The sequence below is a fragment of the Condylura cristata genome, unplaced genomic scaffold (assembly GCF_000260355.1).
Source record: "Condylura cristata isolate star-nosed mole 26May11 unplaced genomic scaffold, ConCri1.0 scaffold00035, whole genome shotgun sequence".
In the NCBI taxonomy this organism is placed as follows: domain Eukaryota; kingdom Metazoa; phylum Chordata; class Mammalia; order Eulipotyphla; family Talpidae; genus Condylura; species Condylura cristata.
The window spans coordinates 2,031,682-2,045,271 of record NW_004567136.1 but is presented as its reverse complement, the minus strand read 5'-3'; the positions used below and the strand labels follow the sequence as shown (position 1 = coordinate 2,045,271).

Genomic DNA, 13,590 nt, shown 5'->3' with positions numbered 1-13,590 from the left:
GGGTGACTTGGTGATGGGAAACCCGCGGGGACTACAATTGAGATGGAAAAAAAATGTACAAAATGATGTAAAAATGAATTGTTAAAAAAAAATGTAAGAGTATCTGGAATTATGACTTAAAAGAATTGCAAGCAAAAATAGGAAGTCAGAATTGGTGAAGATACCAGTGGGCTCAGATTCTTTACTGTTGGAGCTACCTAACTTAAGGAACAGGTTATTCCAGTTCATGGAGTAACAAACCCTGGAAACCTGAGTCTAGAACTGAGGCGCCTAGAGGGGAGAAAACTGTGGGTTTGGTGTGGCAACAGCACTGACAGGGGAGAGCTCACTCTTGCTCTAAATCACACAGTTTGTAAGCCAGCGTTACCTCAATAAAAAGAAAACAGTTATTAAAAAGCAAAAACAATCAAAAGAGAAAGGAAGCATTTTCCTTTTGCACTATGTGTTTAAAAGTTAGGGTATACCCAAAACTGACTACAAAACACGCAACGTCTCACGGCTTTTAAAAGAGCTGAGGACAGAACCCCTGGATTGGGATTATACATCATAACCAGGTAAAGTTCACTGTTAGCACACGAGGTAGGGTCAGTATTTTAAAAAGTGTAATAGAATTCATGATGTTAACTGGTCAGATCGGATAATTTGTATATGCCGAAAAACAATGTGAAATCAGCATTCTTTTAGAAAATTCTTGATGTATTTAGAATGCTGGGATAGTGATTTCACATGATAATACACATTTATGGCAGTATAAACTATGTCATATCAAAAGTTCGAGCCAAGCAAAAATGTTGATTCTGGTTGATCTTGTTTTTGGAGTTAGTGGCCACAAAAAGTTACCCCAGAGAGCATGATGAGTGGTGTAAAGTTGGAAAAGAACATACAAGGAGTACTTCCTGCTGCTGTTTGTTGGTTTGCTGTTTTTCAGTTTTAAATTCCCCTTTGGTGTCCCATTTTTTTTTTCTTGAGCCAAAGTCCCCTCCACCCCATTTTTGGAGAATAGTTTTTTTTTTTTTTTTTAAAGATTTATTTATTTATTCATACAGAACTGGGGTATAGGCCAGAGATGCAGAGGGTGAGAGACTTCACCAGAGACAGAGTTGGGAGCAGAACAGGCAGATCGATGAAGTACACTGCTGAGGGGAGCAGCGGGCGGTTCAGGAGAGGTCTGCTGCGCCATGTGGATCTCCTCCGGGGCTGGCGGGAATCGAACTCATGCGGAAGCGGCTTCAGCTTCTTAGTGCTGTGCTTTAACCCGCTACGCCACCAGGGAGGGCCCGGAGAATAATTGTTTTTTTGAAGATGGTCCAGCCATTAGAATATTTTCATCTTTGCCTCCTTTCAGAGCCATGTGCCTTTCCAGTTGCTATCTGTTGTAATGTGTCATGGATCTTTTCTCAATACTCAGAATTCCCTCCTTTCCATTTTTTAATTTTTACAAGCTTCTTACAAGAAGCAACACTTGCCTCGTGCGGCAATATCGTGTTCTAGGTGGCAGAAAAGCAGTCCTGTTGAGAACACCCCAAGGCTGAGGTTTGAGAAGGGTGGTGAAGGGAGGGTAGACAAGTCATGCAGTTAAGCAGTATCCCGCAAAAGCAAGAGTACAAGGTCAAAACTCACAAGTAGAAGGAACACCTTGGCATTGATTTCTTAGCAACGATTGTTTGCTACTCTCTTGCTGTTCTGTGGTCATGTGTTGCAGCAGCTCAGTGGACATTTCCTTTACAAGGGGTTAATGTTTACACCTTACACCTGCTGAAGCAGCTCCGCAGAGCACTCTCCCCGGCTGGGTCGTGAGCATCAGTGTCACTGCTGTGCTGAGTTGGCTTCTGCTCAGTGGTCAGAGTGTGGATGACAAGAGGCTTAGACATTTTATGTGGCACATCTTTTAGTCTGTGAAGAATCAGGTTTTTGAATGTTATGTATTCTTTGGAGTCCCCACTGCTCTCCCTGCCTCTGTAAGGTCAATATATAGCTCATGACAACACCACAGAGGCTTCAGATTTCACTATAGGAGTTTGTCGAAGTATGACCATCATACTTGCCTCTGGGAATTGCTGGATTGAGCTGCAAGAAAGAGTGCTTTAGGGTCTCATCAAGGGCAGGATGGCAGTGGTTACAATCATGTTTATAGTAGGGTGCACGGACATTGGTACTCCTTTCCTGTCCAGGCACCGGTTTGGCACGCCCAAGCCAGTGCTATTGAGCTCTTACATCAATGCATGGATCTGGTATGATCCTGTCTCAGGACACCTGGCTCAGAGGTGTAAGCCCACTCCAGTGGGAGCCTTGGGCCAGCCAGCCATGGTCTTGTCACTGTGAGTAGGGTGACCCCTCATGGGAGCTCTCTTGGGCCATCAGGTGCTGCGATGTATCCATTCGTGAGGCTCACTGGTGAGAAAGATCTCCAAAAAGATCTGTGTAGTGTTTCCAAACACTCCATTTCCATACTTCCCCGAACGTGCATCAGAGGAACCACATAGCTCTGTACTCTGCGCCCTGTGCCTCAAGGTTTCCTGGTGGTGCATTCACATAATAAACCTTGCAAACTATAGGCAGAGTCAGTTTTCTGACTGAATATCTTCTGTCAACATCCTCTGCCATGGACAGGTCTTCGGTAGCCTGTGATTTGCCACCACTTCTAAACCGTCCTACGAGTTCACAGAGGTGCGTGCACACATCTGCCCTGGTAACTGACATTTCACCTCTTGCGAGCCTGATTCTTTTGTGAGGGTTCCATTAGCCATTTTTGCAGAGGCTCTTGACTTGGGACTCAGATTGCTGCTTCTATTTGTCCAGCTGCTTGATCTACCAGTCCAGGTCCTTGGTGAACACCTCTCCTGTGATGCTTGTGCGGTCACTGGTGGTTGCTGGGTGCTGGTGCTTGTAGGCTGCCTTGCCTGCAGTGAAAGAGAAACACCAAAGCAGTTATCTTCAGTACTTTTTATGGGGATAATAGAAGACATGGGTATCATTTTATAGCTGTGGTTTATTTAATTTCATTCAGGTAACCATGATTGAGTTTTTTAGTTTCAATACTTCTATGCATCATTGAGAGATTTAAAACAAATGATTACATTCAGGCAAGTTGAGTTTTATTTCTGATTTTTTTTAAAACTTTATTTAAAAATGTTCTATATGTATACTAAAGTTAGATGACAGACATCAGATTTCCTTACAAAAAATTCCTTTCAGTAAATGTACTATGTAAATGAAGGCAGTTATAACTTTCGTAGAAGAGTTGGCTGTAGAGGTTATTTTAAGTTTAACTGACTTTTTCTGATTACAGATGTAATTATAGAACACAACCCTATGGACACGTGCATGTGCACTATTTACTGTAACAAAGAGTAAACATTTTGGAATGTCCTTTTTTCCTTAATTGTGAATTTTAAATATTTGGCATGCCATTGGTTTTGGATCTTACTTTTAAACAATTATATATTTTTTCTGGCAGATGAAATGAACTCAACCAGAGCCTCCTCTTCAACTTCTCTACTCTCATCTATCTCCTTTCTTCCCTCAACTCTTCCAACTTTGTGCCTTTGTTTGTTATTTGAGGGATTAAAAAAAATGAAGTATACTTTTATTACATAGCTGAATCTGCAAAGCAAAATGTTCAGTTGAAATGAGATTTTGCTATACGTGGTACATAGTAACAGAAGCTGGTTTGTCTTATTTGATTAAACCATGTGTGTAGTTATGTATTTATAGGATTCCAAGACAGTACCATTTGGAAACTTACCAAGCTCCATCAGAGTGAAGTTTTCTGGGGTGTAAAGGAAAATCAGAGTGTCTCCTGGAAGCTCTGTTATCTGGCGTGCCCCTTGATGCATTTGGGTACTTCTGTTTAAATTAATTAAATTTAAAAGTTCAGTTCTTCAACTACAATAACTACCATCGAGTGCCCCAGAGTCCCATGTGACCAGTGACTAACTGTACTACACAAGCAGAAACAGCAAGCTTTTTTGGGATAACCTGCGGTAAAGGCTATACATGTTGATATGTTTACTAGAATTGTAAAAATCAGTTTGCTTTTTATTTTTCTTCCCTTGTACTGCCAATATTCATTAAAAACAGAATGCTTTTGGAAACTGAATAGTTCAGAAGGATTCAGAATAGTTTTCGCTTTCCTACCAATTTCATTTTTAAAGTGAATTTTCTGAAGTAAAGCACATACCCACATAGGTTGCCAACATGGTGAAATTCTAAGATAACATTTACAGAATTCTTGTGGAGTGGAGTGTAGGGGTAGGCGGGGCTGGAGTGGCCTATTGAATCCCTTGGGTGAGGAGCTAGACAAGAGTGGGGAGAGTGTCTGAAAGACATGCAGAAGAAGCAAAGTAGAGAAATGTCCGTTTATTTGGGCATATAATTTTAGGTTGTACTTAATACAAGTCAGTCTAGAAAAGGTAGGAGCCATCGGGAAAACAAAACAAGGGGGAAGGAAAGAGAGGAGCCCTCCTTTATCCTGGCACTGAAAACAGCCCTTGCTAATTGTCTTGTGTCTGTGTAGCCTCCTTGCTGTGCCCCGCAACGAGGTCATGTTCATTCAGCAGCGAGTGAGGTCAGGAAAGAATGCAGACAAGATGTTAGTCTGCGCCGGGTGAGTGCAGTGATAAAGAATCCTGACACTGAGCCAGAGAACCAGAGTTTTAAATCCCAGCTCTGCTGTTTACTATTTCTGGGCCCGCAGCAAGTTGCTTAACTCTGGTGTGTCTGTCGGGTAGGACAGTGACACAGTCTACTCTACGTGTGTTTGTGAGTGTTAAGGAATGGAAGGACTGTACTTCTTGGGGACTCTCTTACTGGTATCCCTGATCACTGTTCTGGAGGCTTGCAGGCATGCAGATGTGTCCAGATGTGTAAGCCACCTTTTTATCATCATAGGGAGCAGATACTCAAACAAATGAAAGTTAGTTGAGTCCTATGATAGTATATATTGAAGTGACCTAATTCTTGAGGAGTTTCGGTAAAATGAGCTTGGAAGATAGTTGGCTTTGTTTTAAGTTATACTCTCTAGTTTTCAAGTAAAATCTTACTCCTTTTGTAGTGTGTATCCTTTCAAATTTTTTACTACCCTAATGTGATAAATGACTGAAGTTTCCAAGAAATTAAGCAAAAAAGGTTGCCTTGATCATTCTGGTATTATCATAAGTGTCAAAATACTTTCCCTGATGCTTTGCATTTTAGACCACGTTGCCAAAAAGGTAATAGAATCCTCTCTTAGCACTAGCATCTGGCTAATCAAAATAAATCTATCTTCCAGACTTTTTACAAGGGAGTTTGGTTAGCTTGCAGTATAATTAAAGACTATATTACTTGATGCCTATTAAGAACAGGAAATTGTGAGGTGCAACTGTTTTTCATATACAGTGGGGGCAGTTTCTTGAACTACAAATGAGAAGAGGCTAAAGAAGTTTTCCAATACAAAATATTAAGGACACTTGCATAAGAGCTAAAAGAGATGAAGCTTAAATGCCAATGGTTACGCATTTGTCAAAGTAATCTTTCAGTTCTTAACTATAGTCCTAGATTTTAAAGGGACTTAGTTTGTCTTAAAATGATGCAAATAGATTTTTGCCTGTGTGTTTCTTGGACAATGATGTTGGGAAATGAAGAACGAAATTTTTATGACTAATATTACATGTTTTTCAATATGGAAAATCATTCTATTAAGAACGCTAGATAGTCATGAGAAATCCCTTTGTTCTTAGACATTTGAATGGGTAGGGAGATTGCTTGAAAAAAGAAGTAAAAGGAGCAGTGTGCTTGGTGGGTGTTCCGGGGGTGCTGACACCATGTCTTCAGAGTCCCGCTTCTTCTTTGGTGCTTGTCATGGACCTAGCTGCAGAATGTGGCTGCCAGCTTATCTCTGCTTTAATCATAATTTATGTGGTTAGCAGAATGGTAAAATATAACCAATACTTGAAGTATAGAAGCAATTTGTTTTAGAAAGTAAAGATTCTATAAAGCTAATGGTTAGGGATGGGGAGGATTACCAGAGGTTTCATTTTTGTGGAGGTTCTATTGATCTTGACTTCATATTATAAACACTGGATCATGTAATAGATGGATGTACACATTTATCATCCACAGACTTTTAGAAACATATATATACATACATGTGAGATATATATACACATATACATACACACATTTTCGTTTAGAGCATTCATGGATCATATTTATTTACCATGATAAAAATATTTAAATATGTCAGATTGTTTTCTAGCCAGTGAATTTAAATTTGCTTCTTCTCCAGATTCATGAGAAACTACACTACTACGAGAAGCAGAGCCCTGTGCCCATCCTCCACGGTGCAGCGGCCTTGGCCGATGACGTAAGTAAGCCTTTCTCAGCTCAGGGACACGTCCCCCCGGGCCTGCCCAGAGCAGGTCTCATCCTACCGTGGACAGATGCATGTGATCCTATAATCAAAACCAGGAGAAGTCGCAAATATTTCCAAGAGTTCTGTCATCACTGAGCTTACTCACGTAGCTACCCTCTTGTTCGGCCTCGGTAAATATGTAATAGAAATTTTAGGCTGTAATTCTGTGGGGATAGAGGAGCTGTCAGCTGTTAGTGTTCTGAGAAAGTCACAGACAAGAGGAATGCTTTGGAGAAATAAAGACAAATGAGATGGCTCTATTGCTGACAGTACTAAAAAATGACAGATACTAGCATAGGCATGAGGCATAGGAAATACATGAAAAGGCATGATTGTTTTTAAAATGAATTATAAAGCATAGTAATGATTTATGGCTATTAGACCTTTCCAAATTACCATCATAACCAAAAAATAAATTTTAGAAGCAGTTGGCATTGATGGAGTAGTTAATTTCCTGTAGCTATAATTTTATTTTATATCTGGGGGAGGGAACTAACTTGCTATTTCTTACTGTTAACTTTCCGACTCGGATGAATTGAGAGCACACCTGGATAAACTATAAAGGACACTAAGTTTGACAAGAAATAAGTTTGGTGTGGAGGCTGGTTTTTCATGATATCCTAGAGGTTATGTGTTGCTTTTTAGTGTTTTATTGTCACATGACAAAACAAACTGTAATTCAATTGAGTAAAATATTGGGACCACAAGTACAATTTAAAAGTGGACTGTCTTCAGGTTTGATTTTCTTTGAAATATTTCATATTGTAATATTGTAACTTAGGTAAAATGTATGTAAAGATATCCCAGTGGTTTTTTATTCCCCATTTTTCTTTCCATTTTTATCAAGAGAGATTGCAAATTAGAAGGATATTTAAATACACACATTTTACCAGGAATCTCCACATTGCACAACCAAAGCATTTGGGACAGTGAATAGAGATGCAGGCATAGGTCAATCAGTAAACTGCTATTGCCACTTGTGAAAGTCATTAAAATCAGTTTTAAAACATTTAATGTTGAGTACCTGGGAGAATAGTTGTTTATAAACCAATGCAGTTTGGCCCAGTCATCACAACAGTATTTTAAAAAATTAGAGGCTAAGATGTAAATGTGGTAAAACACAGCACTTTAAAATTCATCAGAGCTGTATGTTTAAATATTTAAAATATTGCTTTCTGTTGAGATATTAAAGAGTGCAAAGAGACTTTAGCATCTTTCTGTAAGTTAAAAATTCCTTTCTTGAAGAAAGTAGAAATATTAATTTTAAATAGTAAAATCACTTTTTGAGATGTAATAAAAATATTTATAATTGTTTGATGTATAATTTATATTTTCCCCTTCGTTTAGAGACAAGTGCTTTCCCAGAGATAAGAACTATTATTTTTAGCTTGGTAGAAACATTAAGGACAAATGGAAATTTTATGAATGTTTTAAGAAGGGTTTTTAAATGAAAAAATATTTTGAATTATAAAGTCCACATTTTGTAATTCTAATCTATTTTTTTCTGATTGAATCTTGCTTTTTACCTTATGAAAATTTTATGATCCTCTTATAGCATAAAATTGAATAGAACTTTTTTTCTTTGAATGAAGAACCTGAGCATATTTAAAGTGCTAACCCTTTCTTTAGCTAGAACCCATGAATGAGAATTCTTGATCATTGTACTAGAATAGTCTGCATTTTTGGTACTAGAGTAACTGGTGGAAATCATTTTCTGATGAAGCTGGCTCCTATTTAACAGACTTTTTCATCTGTGTAGGTAAACATAATAGATGTTTCAGACCATTTGCTCTATTAGAGGCATTCTAGGTCTTTCCTCCCTCATTCTATAAACAGCAGGCTACTGTGGGTTTTTGGAAACACTGTGGATTTCACCACCTCATTCAGAAGCTCCTCCCTCCTTTTTTCTTTCTTTCTTTTTTTTTTTTTTTAACAGTGTCAAAACAAGATCCAGTCCTTTTATACAAGTGGTCCTTTGTCTGCATGCAAAAGACCGATTTGTAGGTGAAGTGCTGGGATTTGACCTCATTGCAATAAATCAAAAGGTGATCTGGCTGATGGATTCCTTGAGTTGTAGTCAGCCAAGAGTCTGAGCTGGGATCTGGGCTCCCGTGGCCTCAGAAGCGTCAATGACTGACAGTCTATTTTTGCTCTTTCTGACATCTTAATCACTGGAAAATAGCAAGATAGATTCTCAGTTGTCACAGATGGAGCTACACAAGACTGACTAAACTGTATGTCAATGTGATCTCCCTTGCAGTTGGCTGAAGAACTTCAGAATAAGCCATTAAACAGTGAGATTACAGAGCTGTTGAAACTACTGTCAAAACCCAATGTGAAGGTGAGAATCTGTTACATCTTCTAATAGATATCTTCCAAAAGGGCTGCTTTCTGAGATTTTAGGTGATTTTTGTTTTGAGCATCAATTTTCAAATAAGTGCATTGCCAACTACTGTTGTGTACTCTAACAGCATTAAGGAAAACCATTGGATGATAATGGTTATCATGATAATGACTGAGTACAGAGTACTTTATTTGGGAAATTGAATTTAACTTGGCAAATCTAATATAGCTTTAAGGTAATCTTTCTTTTAAATGAAATTAAAAGTACAGCATATAATGCTGATAGTGTTTTTTTTAGGCTCATTTTATTTGGTAGATTAAAAACATTCTGAAGTGTTTGACACATACTTACTTTTATTTTTTTAAACAATTTATATATTTATGCATACAAGAGCTGAGGTATATGTGAGATGGTGTGCGAGAGAGAGAGAGAGAGAGAGAGCGAGAGAGAGAGAGAGATCACCAGTGACAGAGTGGGGACCAGAACAGGTGGATGTGCTGAAATACCCTGCTGAGGGGAGGTGTGCTGTGCCAGGTGGTCAGCTCCCTGGCCGGGGATGGAACTTGTGCTGCCGTGGCTGCCCATAGCTCACAGTGCTGACACTGAACCCCTTGCACCACCTCAGTTCATTATTTCTCGTGATCTGCCTCCCACTTTCTCTCCCCACTTCCTGTCCCTTTTCCAATTCATGTGTTAATATATCATACCTTTTGACAGGGCAGAACAAATTTCCAGTGTAAAATGCTAGTACAATATTGGTAGACAGATTCCAGTTCTTCCCTGTTCTTCACCTCCCATGTTTATCACTTACTACCTTGCAAATGTGGTTAGTCACCAGAAGGCATTTCACAATTTTCCTTCCATTAGTTCTGTGGTCATTAATGTGGTCAGTCCTATAACCTGTACATTATGGCCTCAACATGGCTGCAAGTTACGTAAAATACTTTGTTGTCATAACTGCATACGCATTGTAGTTACGTAGTTTAAACGGTTCATTATCTTAAGTGATTTCTGTTACTCATATATAGAATTTTGAATGAAAATTTCTGCCTAGATGCAAAAACTGGCTTCTATCTTCTTGAAAGATCTCCTTTGATCTTAAACTGATACTGCAAAAATGGACAATATTTTAAAATGAAGTGAAAACATGCATGCATTATAATTTCTAATCCTTTTAGAAAATATAAGGATATGGATATATCTCGATAAAGGTTGAGTTGTGTGAGAGTAATTGGCTTGTGGTGGTATAGAAAGAAGGTTGGTTGAATTTTAGATTTAAAAAACAAGGATCAGATTAGAGCAGAATAGTTTCTTGATATTAAAGACAATGTGTGGAAAGATTAAGAGTGTAGAGATGAACAGCCAGGGAATGCACTGAAACTTACTTCATTTAATATTAGACTGGGCATGAGACATCGGAGTATGAAGATCTTAGAAGATGAAGAAAACAGTATCCAACAAGGCCACCAGCATCCATATGCTTTTGGTATTCTACTCAGGAGTGTTTGAAATGGAATAGTCAATCATAAATAGATTGTACTGGGCAGAAACTGGCGCTTGACTTAAGTGGGAGATGTGATTTTCTATAGTGTTACGAAGCACCTTTGGAGGACATGTTAGAACTGAATACCTAAATTTTATTGTCCCAGATACTTCAGCAAATAATTTCATTTTTCTTATTTATGTAGTGGTGTGACTACAAAAGGTTGAGCAGACAACATGGAAGTTGTATGTGCAGGAATGTGTGAAGGAGGTAGGATTCTAGAGGTGTGATGTTGTAGTTGGCAGTGATAAGTTCTAGTGACTTTCTTCCATTTTTTAAACCTAGGATTTAACATTACTTTCCTGGAAATCATTTATATTAACTACTATCACTTCGAATTTCATGTTTATAGGGAATTACTTTAACAAGTACAGCCCTAAAACAAGCTTTAGCCTATTTCAGGAAATGAGCAACCATTCCTTTATGTGCTGGGAATAAACTAAAATAACCTAATTTTTTTTTTTTTAAGCAGAAGCAAGCTGCAATAGAATATAACATACATTCATAATTATTAGTTGAAGTATTAGGATATGAAATGTTATTCTGGGGTATAAGTCTGTATATTGTCTTTTCATGAATAAGGGAAGCAATTATTTACTTTTTAAAGATTGCATTTTAAAATGTTATTGTTGAGGTTGTATTGATTTAAAACATTGTATATGGTTCAGAGGTATAGGCCACATCTCTTCAGGCTTTTCACACCCCACTCCACTCCATCCCACCCCACACCACCCCACCCCACCCAACCATACCCACCTTCAAGGTACCTATAGTCTACCATAGAGCATTGCATATAAAACAAATGGTTTTTACATATTGATTTTGTAAACAGCTACTTAATGATTTATTGTTTCAAATAATTTTTCAGTGGTATCTTTAGGGTTCTATGTATACTTTCATGTCATCTGCAAATCATTATAGTTTTAGTTTTTTCCGATTTGGATTCCTTTTATATCATTCTCTTGCCTAATTATTCTAGTGAGGACTTCTAATACTGTTTTGAATAGTGGTGAAAGTGTAGACATTCTTATCTTGTACCAGCTCTTAGACAAAAAACTTTCAGTTTTTCACCATTAAATACTATTCTAGCTATGAATTTGTCATCTATTGCCATTATCATTCATTTTAGCCTCATTTTTGAGTGTGTTTATCATAAATGCGTGTTCAGTTTTATCAAATGTTTGGTCTCATTTATTGACATGGTCATGATTTTTATCTTTCTTTTATCTGATGAATTATATTGATTCATTTTTGAAAGTTCAAACATCCTCATCACCCTGGAATAAATCCCACTTGATCATGATGCATTAATCTCTTAATGTGTTATTGAATTAAGTCTGGTGTTATTTTGTTGAGAGTTTTTACATCCCTGTTCATCAGAGATATTGGCATATAGTTTTCACTTTTTGTGATATCCCTGTCTGCTTTTGGTATCAGAGCAATGTTGGATTAGTAATGTATTTGGAAGCATTCTCTCTTTCTTGGTATTTTGGAAGAGTTTGAGAAAGCTACTTATTAATTTGCCTTTGAAGGTTTGGTAGAACTCCCTAGAAACCATCTGGTTCAGAGTTGCTCTTTTTTTTTTTTTTTTTTTCCCTGGGAGAATTTTGACTATTGTTTCAATTTCCTTGCTTGTGTTTCTAATAGTTTCTCCATTTCTTTTATATTATTCAACTTGATGGCATACAAATTTTCATAGTCTCTTATGATCCTCAGTATTTCTGAAATGTCTCCTCTTTTCATTTCTGATTCTACTTAGTTTTCTCCCTTATTTTCTTTGTGAAATATCAGTAGTTGGATATTTGTCTACTTTATCGTTCAAAGGAGCAGCTTTAGGTTTCATTGATCTTTTTGAATTTTTTTAAAAAAAATTCTATTTTGTTATTTCTGCTCTAGTTTTAAGATTTCCTTCTGTAAACTGGCTTTTGTTGTTCATATTTACATAGTTTTAAAATTTTTTTAGATTTACTTTATGTATGCATACAAGAACTGGGATCTAGGCTACAGTGAGAGTATTCACCAGAGATAGGTGGGAGCAGAACAGGCAGGTCTACTGATAGAGTAGCAGGTAAGACAGGAGAGGTCAGCTGTGCCATGTGGGTCAGCTCTCTGGACAGGATTTGAACTCATGCCACAGTGGCTGGAGATAGCTTAATAGGTCTAAGACTAATTCCTGCACCAGGGAGACCTCTTTACCTAGTCTTTTAAGGAGTAAAATTTGATTATTTCAGCTCTTTCTGTTTCTTGATATGAATACAGGAGCAGTGCAATTTTCACATCATGTGACTTTTGCTCCATCCCATAGTTTCTAGTAGTTGGCATTTTCATTTTCACTTACATTTGGGTACTTTTTAAAATCTCTCTTTGTGGTTTCATATTTCATAGGGTCTGAAATTGCCATGTACTGTCTGTTTTTGTCTACCTATTTTGATTTGTAAGATCGTAGAGATTTGAGCCACCTACCTTTTCCAACTAGTGGTACAGTTGCTTTTATTTGATTTTGGATGTTTGGCCTTTCTAGGCTTTCTGTAGGTCTGAAACCTGAGTCGTGGGTTGTGGATTAAACTGCAGGTATGAATGCTCTGAGTGGGAGGGCAGCTTGCATTTGTGACACTACCAATACCCCTCTCTTGTGGAGTTCCATAGTGGACTCTACTGTCTCTCTGCATTATCAGTGAGCATCAAAAGGTCAACCCTAAAGTGTGAGGGAGGGGAAGTGAAGCCCAGGGAAACTCCTTGTTCCTTTCACTGGGGAACTGACCTGCTGGGAGCACCCCAGCTTCACTGTACATATTTCCTTTCATTCATGGGTATCCATGTCCACTCCCTGCCACTGCCATGATATGTAAAACAACCTTTTGCTCCCACCTACAGCCTCCATGCATCTCTCTCCACCCACCCCGTAATTACGCAAGCATCAATCTCCTCTGTGTCACTTCTGCTCTAGGCTGCTTAGTCCCCGTGATCCAAAGAAGACTCAAACAATAGCATCACTTGAGAATTGTCAAAAGTTTAATGATTACACCAATTTTTAAAAACTTTATATTGATCAACCAGTTTGTACATGCAAAAATTTAATAGTATCTACAAAATTCTGATCATCCAAATCTAACAGTCTATGAAAATAAAAAGTATAAAAAAAATCACATAAGTAATGAAAGGGAAATGGTACTGTATATCAGAATAAGAAAGACAAATACTGGATGGTTTCTTTCACATATGGAATATAGAGAAACAAAACAGAGTGACAGACAAACCAAATGAAAACAAGCCCCAGAAATCTGGCTGTAGAATGGAGGCTATAGGAGGGGG

General features: G+C 37.9%; 1 protein-coding gene across 2 annotated transcripts in view; it reads left to right on the top strand.

The window, feature by feature from the left end:
• MPP7 (membrane protein, palmitoylated 7 (MAGUK p55 subfamily member 7)) overlaps positions 1-13,590 on the top strand; it is a 134,378-nt gene that overhangs the window by 75,570 nt on the left and 45,218 nt on the right. For both annotated transcript variants that reach the window (XM_004693051.2, XM_012732657.1), the window contains exons 4-5: positions 6,266-6,343; positions 8,652-8,732. In XM_004693051.2, coding sequence (XP_004693108.2) covers positions 6,266-6,343; positions 8,652-8,732 — 159 coding nt within the window. The remainder of the gene's footprint in view (positions 1-6,265; positions 6,344-8,651; positions 8,733-13,590) is intronic.